General features: G+C 41.1%; 2 protein-coding genes across 4 annotated transcripts in view; one reads left to right on the plus strand and one right to left on the minus strand.

Annotated features, from left to right (window-relative positions):
* Positions 1-19,348, plus strand: part of SRSF3 (serine and arginine rich splicing factor 3) — a 400,608-nt gene that overhangs the window by 319,980 nt on the left and 61,280 nt on the right. The window lies entirely within an intron of this gene.
* Positions 1-19,348, minus strand: part of STK38 (serine/threonine kinase 38) — a 276,943-nt gene that overhangs the window by 26,976 nt on the left and 230,619 nt on the right. For 2 of the 3 annotated variants that reach the window (XM_050787703.1, XM_050787700.1), the window contains 3 exons: positions 5,782-5,833; positions 4,537-4,659; positions 2,155-2,238 (listed from right to left, as the gene is read on the minus strand). In XM_050787703.1, coding sequence (XP_050643660.1) covers positions 2,155-2,238; positions 4,537-4,659; positions 5,782-5,833 — 259 coding nt within the window. Of the gene's footprint in view, positions 1-2,154; positions 2,239-4,536; positions 4,660-5,781; positions 5,834-16,274; positions 17,358-19,348 lie in introns of those variants that run through there. The other variant, XM_050787701.1, reaches the window with a different exon arrangement.

A 19,348-nucleotide genomic window follows, 5' to 3' on the forward strand; every position in this document is an offset into this window, starting at 1 on the left:
CTTGAGGCTGAAACAGTAGCTAGTAACCTCATGGTTTGAAAGTGGAGTTGGCTGAATATAGATTAAGGGAGGGAAGAGTCTGAGGTGCAATTCATACAAAAAGGTTATCTTTCCCCTATTCCATAAATATTTAATAAGGTGGGGGGAGGGTTGTTGTTATCCTATGCCCTAAGAAAGCAGAAATAAAAGCCAGTTTTTTGTCCCATCAATAACTATATACTGGCATCACAACTGAAGGTTTTCCTTTTGCACTGGAAGAGAAACATCAGAAGCTAGCTAGATGTCATGTCTCACCCTTTAAATTTTTCCAGGTAGCAAAAATTTCCATCATGTGGAGCAGAAAAATAACCTGAACTCTCAGTGGGTAGCTTTAATTCCTACCCAGTTTATTTAGTAAAAGCAAACAAAAAAGCAATTTTACCTCTGTACCTGTACTTTGTCAGCCCTACCCCAAAATGGTGATGGATTTGCACTGGTCTACTTCCATCTTTTATCTAGCACAAACCCAATGCAGGCTTCTTCAAGATGGCTGAGCCAGGTAGAGTCTGTGGCCAGAGACTTTAACTGGCTCATAATGAGATCTGTTAAGTTGAGGAGTTGAGTCTTCAGCTAATGTGAGCTAAACAATTTAAGTTAATGTACCATTTAATCCATAAGTTAATGCATCATTTAAAATGTTAATTATAATAGTTCCTTTACTTTCATTTAGAAAAGTTTTAGAAACTGATTTTGAAGGCACAGTATTTGAGAAAGGCTTTTTACACATTATGTCTGGACCATCCTCTTTTAGAAACCATGTGGGGCACCAGGTAAACATAAAATTACTAACTCTGAAAATCATATGTACTTTGTTTTGCAGTTTTACTCTGACTGCTAACATTTGATAAAAAGAGGCCTTAAGCCTTGGTTAAAACTGTAAGAAATATATCTTGCAAAAACAAAACTTACTCATGAGATGCAAACATACTAATTAATGCAGAAGCCTTATAATTTCCTTCTCAAGATTAACTGACACTTTTTCAGTGCCTACACACCCATACCACAAACTAATTTGTAGATAGTATGTAAGTAGGCCGGCTTACTGTGAATTTTGAAAAAGGCTGGTGTTTGCATAAAGTATAGTGTCTGAAGACTTACTGCCCGGGTATTTGATACTCTCAACTGAAATTCCTGGGAGTCTAAAGCTTCTCGGTAACACATGAAAATTCGAGAGAAAATAAAAATTCCAAATTTTGGGGTGGCATTTAAATGAAGACAGGGAAGACCAGTGATTGTATCTCCTCTCAAGAGGTAGAAAGGATTGGATGTGGGGCCAATCTCCATCCTTCCTCTTTGGCTCTAAATTGGGAGTTCTTGTCACAGGGTCTCCATGTTCCTATAACATCAAATCTTCTACAGGACATTTGCAGTCATCACCCATCGCAATCTGTTCTTAAGCAACCAGCTACATTAGACTAGATTTATAGAAAGTCTATTCTTGCTTTTTAATTTATCCTTTCCAATATTTAAAACTTTATTTATTTTGCATAAGGCACTTTATAAATCGATTTGCAAACCAGGTTTTGGTTTTAGAAAATATCCTTTATCATTAAAGGAGAATTTGCATTGTTCTGCCATTTGCATTATATTTTTCAAATTCAATCAGAAATTGGAAGGCTGGTCTTTTTCAGGTACTCATGAGCTACCTAGAAGACTCAACTTTGGTTTAGGTAAACAGAATGAAGCATATAAAGACACATTTTAGATTATAAATTCCAAATTCTAATTCCTAGTCCTTAGTTATGAGATATATATTACAATTTCTATTTCTCAGCATTTGGTAAGAAACACACTACCAACACCACGTATGACCTCAAAAAAAAAAAGGCTCTCAAAATAAGGACATTTTGTGATCCATTGGAAGACACAAGTAACAGCTGCTTTTCGAACAGATTCTCAATTTTTAAAAGATTGCATATAACCTATAGGAATTATTTGTGATTTTAAATATGAACTGCTTCTTTGTAGGGGGAAAAAGGTAGTATTATATATACAGTCATACATGACAGAACTAAAGAAAACTGTAATAAAAATATATATTTCAATTAAACAAAAAGAAAAGTTTTAGGAGACAAAAATTAATAAGCTAAAAGCACTGCTACCACTGTGCTTTACCTGCTCTTTTTCAAGCATATCTGCTTTACGGAGTATTTTCATTGCATACACATGTCCCGTATCTTTCTTCTGAACAAGCCGTACCTAAAAAGTTACAAAAGAAATGCCAAGTCAAAAACTCACACTACCAAGCTAATGCTTTCATGTGTTATAGGATGCAATAATTAACTGAAAAAGTATTATAATTTTAACAGGAGCAACTAGTAATAACAAAGCAGAAGAAAATGCTTTTCAATGTTCCAAAATGAATACATTATACACAGTAAAGTCGATGCTGCAAACATCCTCAAATACCTCTACATCTGAACAGCTTTGGTTCCTTAGTTGAACAAACCAATCTAATTTAAAACCTTCAATTTCAAATTTAAGGACTCATTATACCCCTGACATATGTCATCCAGTCAGCTCAGAAAATCTAAGTAAATGATTACAACGATGTTTAATTAAAAAAGTAGCGGTGCATGGTGTTGTATACCTGTAGTCCCAGCTATTTGGGAGGTTAAGGTTGGGGGATCGCTTGAGCTCAGGAGTTATGAGCTATGGTGTATTATGCTGATCAGGTGTCTAAAGTAAGTTCAGCATAATATGGTGAATATGGTGACCTCCCAGAAGTGGGACTGGCCGGGGGGGTACTAGGTTGCCTAAGGGAAGGGCAAACAGGCCCGGTTCAGAAATGAAGCAGGTCAAAACTCCCATGCTGATCAGTAATGAGATCGTGCCTGTAAACAGCCAAAACTCCAGCCTGGGCAACACAGTGAGACCTTGTCACTTAATCAAAATAATAATAACAAAGTAAAACTTCATGCATAGGAAAAACGTCCAGAAAGAAAAACAAAAAATTCAGGCCAGTCGCAGTGGCTCACACCTGTAATCCCAGCACTTTGGGAGGCTGAGGCAGGTGGATCATCTGAGGTCAGGAGTTTGAGACCAGCCTGGCCACCATACTGAAACTCCGTCTTTAATAAAAATACAAAAATTGGCTGGGTGTGGTGGCAGGTGCCTGTAATCCCAGTTATTCGGGAGGCTGAGGCAGTAGAATCACTTGAACCCGAGAGGCAGATCTCGGCTCACTGCAACATCTGCCTCCTGGGTTCAAGCGATTCTCCTACCTCAGCCTCCTGAGTAGCTGGGATTACAGGTGCGTGCCACAACACCCAGCCAATTTTTGTATTTTTAGTAGAGACAAGGTTTCACCATGTTGGTCAGGCTGGTCTCGAACTCCCGACCTCGTGATCCACCCGCCTTGGCCTTCCAAAGTGCTGAGATTACAGGCGTGAGGCACCGCGCCTGGCCCTGGGGTACCAGGTTTTAATAACATACTATTCCTTTTATACTTGCAACTATTTTTTTTTTTTTTTTTGAGACAGAGTCTCACGCTGTTGCCCAGGCTGGAGTGCAGTGGCGCGATCTCAGCTCACTGCAAGCTCCGCCTCCTGGGTTCACGCCATTCTCCTGCCTCAGCCTCCTGAGTAGCTAGGACCACAGGCACCCGCCACCGCGCCCTGCTAATTTTTTGTATTTTTAGTAGAGACGGGGTTTCACTGTGGTCTCGATCTCCTGACCTTGTGATCCGCCCGCCTCGGCCTCCCAAAGTGCTGGGATTACAGGCTTGAGCCACCGCGCCCGGCCTATACTTGCAACTATTGCATCAGTAGGTCATCTACTTTGGGCATTTTTCATTAATGGGAATGACCTTGCATGGGCTCTTTCAAACTCTCCCCAACCAACTGCTCTTGTGCCCAAGCAGGATCATTTCCAAGAACTGTGGGGACAAAGTCGCAAATGCTTTCAAATCTCCACCACTACCTACATAACTCCTTTCTGTAAATTCTACCTCCTAGGGTCATCTTTTTAGAGCTGTATCAATCTGGTGGGGAGAAATAAAGGGTGGAGATACACTGTTAATTAGTTAGTTTCCTTCTGGAGAGGCAGTGCAGTATGGGGAAAAGCAAGCGCTTTAAGTTCAGGAAATAGGGCCCAACTTTTGGTCCCAGTGCTTAATGGCTGTGTGATAACAGGACATTATATATACCTTTACAGTCTTAATTTCATCATCTATAAAATGGGTTACTGTCCTGATTATGGGGAAAAAGCAGCCTGTAAATAATAAATGTTGATTTCCTTCTACTTTTCAACTCTCCCCCTAAGTCAATATTTAAACACCAAGATCATCTCTGGCAAACAGAGAACAGAGATCTGGGACCTTGGAGAGAAGAAAAAGAGAAAGCAGACAGACAAAGCAATTAGGATGTGGCGATGACATGCCTGACTCATGTAATTCCATACATTTCAGTTATATCAACAATTACGAGTTGATGATAGGTTAGAAGCTTTGAAGTTTTGCAATTATTTTTGTACTTGACAAGTAGCTGTGATTTTTACCTCACCAAATGCTCCTCTGCCTATTACTTTTAAGGACTCAAAATCTTCCAATCCAAGTCTTGTTCTCTTCAAACGAAGAAACTCTGTTTCCTTCCGAGCATGTGCTGATCTCCGGAGTCGTTTCTAATATTTAAATAAGGAAGGGAGAAGAGGGGAAGGAGCTGAAATTCTGATAACAAGTCATGTTTGTCACTTACCCAGCTGGAAAACAGGTCCACAGTGGACTAGGGATAATCTTTTCACATATGGAAGCACCCCAGAAGGACTCTTAAGAGGTCACTTCTCCATTTCCCGGCCTTTAGACACAACATTCAAGCCACACTGAACAGATGAGTGCCTCCTCTGGGAACTCTGACTAACCTACTTCAGCAATCCACTATCCTAACATTTTTGGTGAAGGAAGGGATAAATAATCAACAACATTTTCCTTTATCCTGTTTAATATAAACTAAAAATGTGTTCTTATCTTTCCCTCTGGGTTGGTTACACATTATATGCTCTAACTTTCTGTTATTTCTACAAGTATTGGGTATTTTTCACCACTGTCCTGGGTTCTGCAAGCCAATCCTATTTTCGAAGGCATTTCCACTGCCATTCCAGTTTCTTGCACAGTCCCTTGTTAACTATATTTTCTCCTACTATATCTGTGGGCACTGGGTGGAAGGGCTGATTTGAGATGGATATTTTGCCTTAATAAAGATTTCAGGAACATGACACACTGGGGCCTGTCGGGGCATGGGGGGAAAGTGGAGGGAGAGCATTAGGACAAATACCTCATGTATGCGAAGCTTAAAACCTAGATGACAGGTTGACAGGTGCAGTAAACCACTATGGCACATACGTACCTATGTAATAAACCTGCACGTTCAGCACATGTATCCCAGAAAAAGTAAAGTAAATAAATATTTCAAAAACTTGCCCTACTCCTACGGAGACTTTTCAGTGAATTCTATAAAAATGCTATAACTTGCTCTTTTAAATTTTAATTTGATTTCATTCCTTCTTTCTCTTGGAATTCTAAATCTAGTTTACTATAACTGCATCTAGAGAAGCCTTCCTCTCCTAGTTACTTAATAATTAATCTGTCCCTCTGCATTAACACCCAAATCCAGAAGCACACTACCCCTCAAGTTCCTCTGTTACTGGGCCGAAACCCTTCTCATGTGTAACAAGGCTAACAACTTGCTGGACAAGATACAACCTGCCATGCTGGGTTTTAAGGAAGATACTGCCAATATTAATTACCTCTTCATCTTTTAGGCCTTCTTCTTCCATCACCTTTTCTAACTTCTTTTGTCTAAAACAAAAACAAAAGACACATGAAATCACACCTGAATAACTTTCTGAAAACTCTGTAACTTAATATTGTAATTGCATTTTAAAAAATGACACAAACAGGTAAATCTCGAACTGTCTCATTAAAACCAAAAAAATTACAGTTACTAAGACAAGTAAAAAGATTTCCATCCTTTGTTAGGTCTACTTTTTTTTGGCGGGGTGGCGGGAGGAGACAGAGTTTTGTTCTGTCACCCAGGCTAGAATGCAGTGGGGCAATCTCAGCTCACTGAAAACTCCACCTTACAGGCTCAAGCAATTCCACCTTAGCCTCCCAAGTAGCTAGGACTACAGGTGCATGCCACCATACCTGGCTAATTTTTAAATTTTTTGTAGAAATGAGGTCTCACCATATTGCCCAGGCTAGTATCAAACTCCAGCCTGACCTTCCAAAGTGTTGCGATTACAGGTGTGAGCCACCATGCCCCATCCTTAGGTCTACATTTTTTAAAAGCCTGTCTAAGATGTTAATGCAACAAAGAATCTTGTTTCAAAAAATGTCCTCTCTCGGTTTTGGCTTTTTTTTTTAATTTTCTTTTCAGTTATTTCCTCCTTACCAAACCACAAAACAGCTGGTATTTGATAAACTCTTATATCATGGTGTTACTTTCCCTCTCTCTGACTGAAATCTACTTCCTTTATTTCTGCATCTTCCTCCTCCTCCCTGCCATGAGCAATGGGTAACAAACAACAAAGGTAAAAGCAGAATTTGGAAATTTAACGGGAAAAAGTGATCAAAAAGGTGACTGGCACCACTATCAAAACATCATACATCAGACTGGGTGTGGCGGCTCATGCCTGTGATCCCAGCACTTTGGGACGTGAGGCGGATGGGTCACTTGAGGTCAGGAGTCCAAGACCAGCCTGGCCAACATGGTAAAACCCCGTCTCTACTAAAAATATAAAAATTAGGCTGGGTGCGGTGGCTCATGCCTGTAACCCCAACACTTCGGGAGGCCAAGGCGGGTGAATCACTTGAGGTCAGGAGTTTGAGACCACAATGGCCAACATGGTGAAATCCCATCTGTACTAAAAATGCAAAAATCAGCCAGGCATGGTGGCATGCCCCTGTAATCCTAGCTACTTGGGAGGCTGAGATAGGAGAATCACTTGAACCAGGGAGGTGGAGGCTGCAGTGAGCAGAGATCACGCCACTGCACTCCAGCAGTGGAGTGAGACCCTGTCTAAAAAATAATAAATAAATAAAATAAATAAATAAATAAATAAAACGCCAGGCATTGTGGCTCATGCCTGTAATCCCAGCACTTTCGGAGGCCGAGGAAGGCGGATCATAAGGTCAGGAGTTCGAAACCAGCCTGGCCAACATGGTGAAACCCCATCTCTACTAAAAATACAAAAATTAGCTGGGCATGGTGGCGAGCGCCTGTAGTCCCAGCTACTCGGGAGGCTGAGGCAGAAGAATTGCCTGAACCCGGCAGGCAGAGGTTGCAGTGAGTTGAGATCATGCCACTGCACGCCAGCCTGGGTGACGCAGCACGACTCTGTATCAAAAAACATATATCTGTATCTCTCTCTCTATGTATGTACATATGTATATATGTATATATGTATACACACACACACACACACACATATATATATATAAATTAGCTGGGTGTACTGGCAGGCGCCTGTAATCCCAGTTATTTGGGAGGCTAAGGCACAAGAATCACTTGAACCTGGGAGGCAGAGGTTGCAGTGAGGCAAGATCACACCACGGCACTCTACCTCGGATGTCGGAGTGAGACTCTGTCTCGAAGAAAAAAAAAAAACATTCAGATATCAGACTTTTGGAGTACTGAACTTTAGAAAGTGCATGCAATAATGTTTTTGATCTATAGTCTCATAAAACTAAAAGAAGCCAGTAAAACTTCCTTACAACCAATTCCACAGAACTTTCATTTACTCAGCACAATAAATGAAACTACATGGGCTAGAATCTCTCTTCCACCACTCATCAGCATTCCAGATAAACAGGCAATACATACAAACAGAGCAAAAAAGGGTAAGAGTGTACAGTATGCTGGCCGGGTGCGGTGGCTCACACCTGTAATCCCTGCACTTTGGGAGGCCAAGGTAGGCGGATCACGAGGTCAGGAGATCGAGACCATCCTGGCTAACACAGAGAAACCCCGTCTCTACTAAAAATACAAAAAAAAAAAAAAAAATTAACCGGGCATAGTGGCAGGCACCTGTAGTCCCAGCTACTCAGGAGGCTGAGGCAGGAGAATGGCGTGAACCTGGGAGGCGGAGCGAGCCGAGGTCGCGCCACTGCACTCTAGCCTGGGCAACGAAGCGAGACTCCATCTCAAAAAAAAAAAAAAAAGTGTACAGTATGCTGCAGAAACAGCATGTAGTCCATTGTGGCTGACACACACAGCACTTCAAAAGCCACACCAAGAAGGTTGGATCTCATTCTGTAGACAATTGAGTGCTAAAAGAGGCTTGTGTGCAAAGGAGTGATGTGATAAGATTTCTATTTTAGAATGGTAACCAGCAGTAATGAGGATCTGATGGACTGGCAGGGAAAGCAACTGAGAAAGATCAGAGGCCAGTTGAGAGTTACTGTAATGATTCAGATGTACAGTAAAGATCTGGAACTAGGGCAGGAAAACCAGAATGAAGTGAATAGAGCTATTGCAAAGATGACCAACTGACAACAGGAGTCAAGAGAAAAGCCTTAGAATTTCCTGTCTAAAGGTATATGATGCCACTAATCAAGATAGAAAATGCAGAGAGAGGAACATTAACAGTTCTCCCAGTTCCCAGAATAGTTTGGGATACATGTGCATCTATGTGTACACATGTATTGGAGAGAAAAGGCTGTACTCTTAGTAGTTTCAGGAGTGTAAATTAATTCCATTGCAGTGGTTAGGTAGTTGAAGCAGAGAAGAGTAAGAAAAGTCAAAGTATAACATGCTAGGCAAAGCTCTAAGAACACAGCTGTGGTCAGCTCTTTTTGTGCCCTGAGTACTAAACACCATCACACCTCCTGACTATATGTTTTTGAATGACTACATCAGAATGGGCTACAAGTCCAATGCACTATCCACTGTGTCACAAAACTGGCTCCTTCTGATTATATTTTAAATCTAAATACAAATTAAGAGGTTTTCCACAGCTTTACTGAAGTGTAATCAAATTTGTTGCAGCAGAATGCCTGCCTGAGAGTAAAGTTAACTCCTTGAACGCAATTAGATTATTTCATTAGAGAAAGTATCCAGAAAAAAAAAAGCCTATCCATGATAACGATTAGGACCAGGTCCACAAAGACCCTGAGGACACTAAAAACAGCAAGGACAGCCTGAAATGACTTAAAAATGACATCCTCTGTGAGATGATATCAAAGGAATTACTGTTAACTTGGTTAGATTCATAGTGGCATTTGCATTATGCAAGAAAATGGCCATATTTTTGGAAATGCATACTTGAGAGTATGCAGGATTAAAATGACAGATGTCTGGAATTTACCTTAAAACACAATAGCAAGAAAAAACAAAATGGGATAGATGAAGAAAAGATACCAAAGCCCTAAAATTATTAAATCTGAGGGATGAATATATTGAAACGGGGTCACTATATTATTCTATCTATGTTTAAAATTGTTCATAGTGAAAAATAGCAGGACTCTCCACACAGGCATGCTCTCTTATAGGAGTGCCAGGTTAACACTCCAGCCTTTGGTGGAGCCACTCTTCCCTTCAATTCCAATGTTCCAAACCAGAACCCTGGGAGAGAGACCAAGTCACTTTCACACTTAGAGGCCATATCCAGCCTCACCCCAGTGATGCCTTCCATGCGTTCCATTTATTTTCGTGTGTGTTCATTTCCTGTATGAGAGAGTGGTAAGACCTTCTGAAGGCAGGGACTGTATTTGAATTCCCCATCTCCACTAAGAATAGTGCTTTGTACACAGCTACTTTCTAAATGTATGCTGCTAAATTTTAAAAAGTAGAATGTATAGTAGCAATGTGCAGACACATTCATGACTACTACTTACAATTAGCCCCCTTTTCTAATTTAGGGTCCCCTCTTAGCATAGCTTGATTCGGAGATAGCAGGAATGAGAAAATAGGGCTATTCCACCCTAACTGAAAATAGATAGTATTTTGGTGAGACACTGAAAACCAGGAAAAATAGTGTATTTAACAGAAATAGGGCCAGGCATGGTGGCTGACACCCGTAATCCCAGCACTTTGGGAGGCTGAGGCTGGCAGATAGCCTGAGGCCAGGAGTTGGAGACCAGCCTGGCCAACATGGTGAAACTCTGTCTCTACTGAAAATACAAAAAGTAGCCAGGCGTGGTGGCACGTGCCCGTAATCCCAGCTACTCAGGAGGCTGAGGCAGGAAAATCTCTGGAACCTGGGAGGCAGAGGTTACAGTGAGCCGAGATGGTGCCACTGCACTCCAGCCTGGGTGACAGAGTGAGATTCTGTCAGAAAGAGAAGAGGGGCAACAGAGTGAGATTCTGTCAGCAAGAGAAGAGAGGAGGGGAGGCGGAGGGGCTGTGATTATATCGCCATGATTAAAAATGCCTAAATTCAGAAAATGCCTAAGAAATACTTTTTTTTTTGAGACAAGAGTCTTACTCTGTCACCCAGGCTGGAGTGCAGTGGTACTATCTTGGCTCATTGCAACCTCTGCCTCCCGGTACAAGTGATTCTCCTGCCTCAGCCTCCTGAATAGCTGGGATTACAAGTGCCCACCACCATGTCCAGCTAATTTTTGTATTTTTAGTAGAGATGGGGTCTCACCATGTTGGCCAGTATGGTCTCGAACTCCTGACCTCAAGTGATTCACCCACCTTGGCCTCTGAAAGTACAGGGATTACAGGCGTGAGCCACCACACCCGGCCTTTTTCCTTTTTTCTTTTTTTTTGGAGACAAGAGTCCGGCTCTGTCACCCAGGCTGGAGTGCAGGACACGATCTTGGCTCACTGCAACCTCTGCCTCCTGGGTTCAGGTGATTCTTGTGCCTCAACCTCCCTAGTAGCTGGGATTACAGGCATATGCCACCATGTCCGGCTAATTTTTGTATTTTTAGTAGACACGGGGTTTCATCATGTCGCCCAGGCTGGTCTTGAGCCCCTAACCTCAAGTGATCCACCCACCTCGGCCTACCAAAGTGCTGGGATTATAGGTGTGAGCCCCTGCACCCAGCCAGAAATACCCTAAAATTAACACTACACAGATTCTTTAAAATCTCCACAAATTACTTCAATTCTACACTCTGGTTTGACTGATATCTGCTCAGTGAAGACCATTAGGAGGTCTGGACTTACTCATTCTTGAGGCTTAAATAAAACTGACACGGGATCACTAATAATAATCACGTATCTCTACTTAGTATTAGATAAGACCAAATGAGGAATTTCTACAGTTAAGAAAACATAGATGAGAAAATCTAAGAGGAGTTGCAGAACATAGAAGTTCTCAGTAAAATGTATGAAAAACTATTTTATTTGGGGAGAAAAAAGCTTACCATTGTTATTTATTAAATTAGGTGTTTGTGGTTTTAATTAACCCACCTAAACAGTATTCATGAAGAAAAGAAACAACTGAAAATATTTTGTAAAAGGAAACGCCTGTTTCCTCAGATTTGATTTCAAACTGCTATGAATTATCTAAAACATTTTTTTAATGAATAAGTAGACAACTGTCAATACCTACTAGGTACCTAGGATCACATACAGAACGAATACAAGGAGAGCTGCTGCTCCTCGAGAAGGTCACAACCGAGGCTGCCATTGAAGGCAAAACACAGACTGAAGGAATATAGCAGATGCACTTGCCCTACTGAGTGCTTATGATCTAACAGTGGTATTAATAGACCATCAGGTGGCATTCCGCAGTGCTGTGTGATGGACACTAGATTCAGGGGGTTTAATTATTTTTAAACCAATCTATATAAGCTGCTATAGTGTTTCTATGAAACTGCTCAAAGTTCTCATATTTTATGTTTATACAGGAAACAATTTCCAGATGAATTTTACTCTTTCTTCTATCTCTGGGCTTTGGACACATATCCCCCTGCAGTAAGTCCTTTGCTTCAACTATAACCTAGTGTTCTACTATGACGGAACAGGGCAAGAGTTGCACAGCAATGCTAGGAATAACAGACATTTTAAAGGCACCTAGACAAGACACAAAAGAAAAAAAATGAAGATTTGTATTACAACTTGGTCTCAAAATTTGTTAGCCCAAAACTTATTATTTCAAATCTCCATCATATATTATCTCTTCATTATCAATTGTCTCATATCACTAAAACTGTTTATTCATCAAGGTCCCGCAATGCATCCCTCCAGAACATTAAAAAGCTTGCAAACTCAGGCCAATCATGGCTCATGCCTGTAATCCCAGCACTCTGGGAGGTGGAGGATGGCTTGAGCCCAGGAGTTTGAAGCTGCAGTGAGCCATGATCGGATCACTGCACTCCAGCCTGGGTGACACAGTAAGACCTTGTCTGTAAAATAAAATTTAAAAAAAAAAAAAAGCTTCTTAGTTTACTTCTGAGGTAATTCTTGTCAATCCCTTTTTAAAAATTTTTCTAGGAACAATAAAGCCTGAAAGTTTTATTGAGCTGTATCAGTAAATCCAAAACCAACTAGCAGTTCATACAAAAAAGAGGGTTCTGGCTGGGCATGATGGCTCACACCTGTAAACCCAGCACTTTGGGAGACCAAGGTGGGTGGATCACTTGAGGTAAGGAATTCAAGACCAGCCTGGTCAACATGGTGAAACCCCATCTCTACTAAAAATACAAAAATTAGGCCAAGCACTGTGGCTCACACACTCTGGGAAGATGAGGCGGGCGGATCACCTCAGGTCAGGAATTCAAGACCAGACTGGCCAACATGGTGAAACCCCGCTTCTACTAAAAATACAAAAATTAGCCAGGCATGGTAGTCCATGTCTGTAATCCCAGCTACATGGGAGGCTGAGGCAGGACAATCGCTTGAACCCAGGAGGCGGAGATTATGCTATTGCATTCTAGCCTGGGCAAAAGAGTGAAACTCCGTCTCAAAAACAACACGAAAATACAAAAATTAGCCCGGAGTGGTAGCGCGCTCCTGTAATCCCAGCTACTCAGAAGGCTGAGGCAGGAGAATCGCTTGAACCCGGGAGGTTGCAGTAAGCCAAGATGGCACCACTGCCCTCCAGCCTGTGCCAGAGTGAGACTCCATCTCAAAAAAAAAAAAGAGGGTACTCAACAAAAAAGATCTACAAGGATATATTAATTCTGAAAGGCTCAAAGTACTAGTGCATTGTTGTTTTCTTAAAGAGATAGATGGTGTCTTGTTCAGTTGCCCAAGCTTGAGTGCAGTGACACAATCATAGCTCACTGCAGCCTCAAACTCCTGAGCTCAAGAGATCCTCCCACCTCAGCCTTCTGAGTAGTTAGAACTACAGGTGCACACCACCACACGTGGCTTACTATTCTTTAATAAAAAATAATGGCACTTTTATAAACAACCAAAAACAAACATTCTAACCCTCTTAAATATCTAACATTCTCTTCTGTCTTTTGATTAATTTGGTCTTTCAAAAAAAGCAAAACCACCAATGCTTTTTTGTTTGTTTGTTTGTTTTTTGAGATGGAGTCTCGCTCTGTCGCTCAGTCTTGAGTGCAGTGGCGCGATCTTGGCTCACTGTAAGCTCCGCCTCCCGGGTTCACGCCATTCTCCTGCCTCAGACTCCCAAGTAGCTGGGACTACTTGGGGGTCACCCACCTCCACACCCGGCTACTTTTTACATTTTTAGTAGAGACAGGGTTTCACCATGTTAGCCAGGATGGTCTTGATCTCCTGCCTCGTGATCCACCCACCTCAGCCTCCCAAAGTACTGGGATTACAGGCGTGAGCCACTGCGCCCGGCCTCCAATGCTGTATTTTTTAAATTTTGTTTATTTTTATATAACCCTCTCTGCTTCTGGAACCACTGAAACTTTTAGACGGCTTTTCTATCTTGAGAATCCAAAGAATGCAAAGCACTGCTGTCTGCTCATTTTGGGGTACAATCTTAGTGTTAATCACAATGTATCATTTATTAATAATGTAAACAAAACCATACATCATCTTGTTCCTGCAGAATGTGATACATACCAATAATAAACCATAGCTAGGGCAGAACCAGTAGGATAAAACCCAGAGGACTATTACTAAACAAGTGGCTAAATCAAAACTCATAAACATTTGCTTTATAATTACTACCCCAGTAGCTATGATTTCAAGAAGTGACTGTATTTGAAATAACTACCTCCACAGGTTTCACCTGCTTAAAGATATCCTGTACAGATTTACGTTTGAATTCCCCATGATCCTAACACGGGACAGTGTGCAGACACTTGTTTACTCCAGTGAACAGCAGCTAGCCACCACCAAGCATAAAATATCTGACTATTCCACATACAGAACTGCATATTTAAGGTCAAATTATATATCCCATGTAAATTATCATTTACACCCTCATGAAGAACAGGATTGCAAAGATCCTTATCAAAATATTAGCATATCGACCCAGCAACATAAAGGAGATAATACAATGTCATCAAGGTTTTTACCCCTGAAATGTAAAGTTAGTCTAACATTCAAAAATCAGTCCATGTAACTCACCATATTAAAAGAATAAAGGAGAAAAACAATATGACCATTATGAAGATGTTCAAAAAGCATTTGAAAAAAATTCAACACCCATAAAAAAACAACAATCAAAACGAAACAAACGACAAAAATAAAAAAATAATAATGAAAAGAAAAAATTCAACACCTACTGATGATAAAAATTCTCAGCTTCTCAGCCAAATTGGAACATAGGCTGAGCACAGTGGCTTACAATTCCAATCCCAAAACTTTGTGAGGCTGAAGCAGGAGGACTGCCTGAGGCCAGGAGTTCAAGATAAGCCTGGTCAACATAGTGATATCCTGTCTCTACAAAAAGGTAAAAAAAAAATTAGCCAGGTGTGGTGGCACATACCTGTAGTCCCAGCTACTTGGAAAGCTGAGGTGGGAGAATCACCTGAGCTCAGGAGGTCAAGGCTGCAGTGAGCCATGATTGTGCCACTGCACTCCAAGCTGGGTTAAAGCAAGACCCTGTCTCTAAAAAAACAAAAAAAAATTTTTTTAACCCAAATTAGAACATAAGGAAACTGCCTCAACCTATAAAGGGCATCTTTGGTAAAACAGTGAGCACGTTAGCTTGAAATCAAGAAGAAAACAAAGATATCCACTCCCACTACTTCTATTCAACATTTTACTGGAATTTCTAGCTAGTGCCCTAAGGCAATGAAAAAAGAAAAAAAAAAAAGAAAAAGAAAAAAAGGCCGGGCATGGTGGCTCACGCCTGTGATCCCAGCACTTTGGGAGGCCGAGGTGGGTGGATCACAAGGTCAGGAGATCGAGACCATCCTGGCTAACACGGTGAACCCCCATCTCTATAAAAATACAAAAAATTAGTCAGGCATGGTGGCGGACGCCTGCAGTCCTAGCTACTCGGGAGGCTGACGCAAGAGAATGTCATGAACCTGGGAGGCAGAGCTTGCAGTGAGCCAAGATCGTGCCACTGCACTCCAGCCTGGGCGACGAGCAAGACTGTCTCTCAAAAAAAAAAAAAAAAAAGAAAAGAAAAAGAAAAAGAAAGGGGAGTAGATTGAAAAGGAAATAAACTGTCTCTACCTGAATATCACAAGATTGTTTACATAGAAAATTCTAAATACGCAAATTAAAAAAAAACCTAGAATAATTAGAAACTTACAGAATACAAGATCAATATACAAAACTCAGTTATATGTCTATATACTAGCAGCAAACAACTGGACAATGAAATTCTAAACAGCATCCAGAAAACCCCCAAATACTAGAAATAGATTAACAAGACATGTAAGATGCACACACTAAAAATTACGAAAACACCGTTGAGAAAAACTAAAGAAGACCTTAAAAATGGAGATATGGGCCAGGCGCAGTAGCTCATGCCTGCAATCCCAGCACTTTGGGAGGCCGAGGCAAGTGGATCACCTGAGGTCAGGAGTTCGAGACCAGTCTGCCCAACATGGGGAAACCCCATCTCTATTAAAAATACAAAAAATCAGCTGGGGTGGTGGCAGGTGCCTGTAGTCCCAGCTACTTAGGAGGCTGGAGCAGGAGAACTGCTTGAACCTAGGAGGCGGAGGTTGTAGTGACCTGAGATCACAACACTACACTCCAGCCTGGGCAGCAATAGCAAAACTCCGTCTCAAACAAACAAACGAACAAGAAAACAAACAACAACAACAAAAAACAGAGATATGCAATGTCTGTATAACAGAAGATTCAATAATGTTAAGGTGTTGATTCTCCACAAATTGATCTACAGAGTCAATATAATTCCAATAGTAATTCCAGGCCGAGTGCAGTGGCTCATACCTGTAATCCCAAAACTTTGGGAGGCCGAGGCGGGTGGATCACAAAGTCAAGACCATCCTGGCCAACGTGATGAAACCCCATCTCTACTAAAAATACAAGAATTAGCTGGGTGTGGTGGCGCGTGCCTGTAGTCCCAGCTGTTAGGGAGGCTGAGGCAGGAGAATCGCTTGAACCCAGGAGGCAGAGGTTGCAGAGAGCTGAGATCACGCCACTGCACTCCAGCCTGGCAGCAGAGCAAGACTTCGTCTCAAAAAAAAAAAGCAACATAATTCCATTGGGCTTTTCTGTAGAATAAGATGACTCTAAAATTTATAATAAAATGCAAAGAACACAGAATATTCAAAGCAATCTTAAAATAAAATGACCAAAGCTGGAGGACTTACACATTACCTGACTTCAAAACTTACTGCAAAGCTACAGTAATCAAAACAGGGTGATACTGGCAAAGGATAGACAAAGAGATCAATGAGACAGAAAAAGAAAGCCCAGAAATGAATTCACATCTATATGTCAGTTGATTTTCAAGAAGAGTGCCAAAGCAATCTCATGGGGGAAGATCTTTCAACAAATGGTGCTAAAATAACTGGATATCATAAGGATAAAAATCAATCTCAACTCCCCACCTCATATCATACACACCTATTAATTCAATATGGATCACAGAACTAAATGTAAAAACTAAACCTAAAAAACTTCTAAAATGGAACATACGAGAAAATCCTTATGACTTGGGGATAAATAAAGGTTTCTGGCCAGGCACAGTAGCTAACACCTGGTAAGTCCAGTACTTTGGGAGGCTGCGGCGAGAGGATCGCTTGAGGACAGGAGTTCAAGACCAGCCTGGTCAATATAACAAGACCTTGACTCTAAAAAAAATTAGAGTTTTTTTAAATTTTACTTTTATTTTTTTTGAGACTGAGTTTCACTCTTGTTGCCCAGACTGAAGTGCGATGCTGTGATCTTGTCTCACCGCAACCTCCACCTCCCAGGCTCAAGCAATTCTCCTGCCTCAGCCTCCCGAGTAGCTGAGATTACAGGCATGCGCCACCACCACACCCAGCTAATTTTGTATTTTTAGTAGAGACGGGGTTTCTCCATGTTGGTCAGGTTGGTCTCTAATTCCCGACCTCAGATGATCCACCCGCCTCGGCCTCCCAAAGTGCTGGGATTACAGGTGTGAGCCACCATGCCTGGCCCCAAATTAGTTAATTTTTTAAAAAGAGGAAAGGTTTTTTTAGAAAGGTCACAGAATACAATAACCATTTAAAAAATGCCAAATTTTATTTCATCAAAATTTAAAATGTCTGCTTGCCTAAAGACTTTGTTAACAACATGAGCAGGAAAGCCACAGATTGGGAGAGATTACTTACGAAACATACACATGACAAAGGTCTGATATGTAGGACAAAGAACTCCTGCAACTCAATAACAAAGACAACTCAATTTCTTTAAATGCTCGAAAAATTTGAACAAACATTTCACAAAGGAAGATGCACAAATGGCCAAAAAGTACATAAAAATGTTCAACATCATTAGTCATCAGGGAAACGCAAACTAAAAATCACAGTGAGATATCACTAAATATCCACCAAAATAACTAAAACACTGACAACACAAATGTTAGCAAAAATGTAAAGTAACTGGAACTCTCATATATTAGTAATATTTTGAAAAAAGGTCTAGCAGTTTCTTATAAAACTAAACATATACCTATGTATATGATTCAGAAATTCCACCTCTAGATGTTTACCTGAGAACTGAAAACAAATGTTCACAAGACTGGTACAAAAATGTTCATAGAAGTTTATTCAAAATAGCCAAAAATTGAAAAGAACCCAGGTGTTTATCAACAGGAGAATGGATAAACAAACTAAGAAGATATAGTCAGAAGACAGTATAGTACCAACAATAAAAAGGAACAAATTATTGATGCATACAGCAACACAGAGGAACCTCAAAAACATTACGCTGGCAGGTGTGGTGACTCACACTTGTAGTCCCAGCACTTTGGGAGGCTAAGGTGGGAGGATCACTTGAACCCCAGAGTTCAAGACCAGCCTGGACAACAAAGTGAGACCCTGTCTCTACAAAAAAATTTAAAAATTAGCCAAGCGTGGTGGCATGCACCTATAGTCCCAGCTACTTGGGAGGCTGAGGCAGGAGGATCGATTGAGCCTGGGAGGTCAAGGCTGCAGTAAGCTATGATTGTGCCACTGCACACCACCTTGGGCAACAAAACAACATCCTGTCTCAAAAACAAAAAAATTATGCTAAATGAAAGATGCCTTGCTCAAACAAGTACATACTACGTTTCCATTTATGTGTTCCACTTGCATGAAATAGGCAAAACTATGATAGAAACAAAATCATGGCCGGGCGTGGTGGCTCACGCCTGTAATCCCAGCACTTTAAGAGGTGAAGGCAGGTGGATCACGAGGTCAGGAGATTGAGACCATCCTGGCTAACACGGTGAAAACCCGTCTTTACTAATAATACAAAAACAAAATTAGCCGGGCATGGTGGTGGGCGCCTGTAGTCCTAGCTACTTGTGAAGTTGCGGTGGGAGAATGGCATGAACCCGGGAGGCGGAGCTTACAGTGAGCCAGGATCGTGCCACTGCACTCCAGCCTGGGCGACAGAGCGAGACTTCGTCTCAAAAAAAAAAAAAAAAAAAGAAAGACATAAAATCACAACAGTGGTTGTTTAAGATGGAAGAACCAAGAGGCATGAAAACTTTCTGGGAGAGGTAATGCTCTCTGTTTTGATAAAGGTTTAAGTTATAAAAGTGTACGCATTTGTCAAAACTCATAAAATGGTAACCCTCAACTTGTGAATTTCATTGTATATAAATTTTACACCCTTCCCCAAAAAGTATAAATATTGAACTCTAGTTAATGTTATATAAGCAGAAATATTCAGAAGTATACTGATGTCTACAACATACTTTGAAGTGAGGCAAAAATTAAGATGGACTGGCCAGGCGCGGTGGCTAACACCTATAATCCCAGCACTTTGGGAGGCCAAAGCAGGTGGACCACGAGGTCAAGAGATCAAGACCACCCTGGCCAACACGA

This window comes from Macaca thibetana, chromosome 4, assembly GCF_024542745.1.
Source record: "Macaca thibetana thibetana isolate TM-01 chromosome 4, ASM2454274v1, whole genome shotgun sequence".
Lineage (NCBI taxonomy): Eukaryota > Metazoa > Chordata > Mammalia > Primates > Cercopithecidae > Macaca > Macaca thibetana.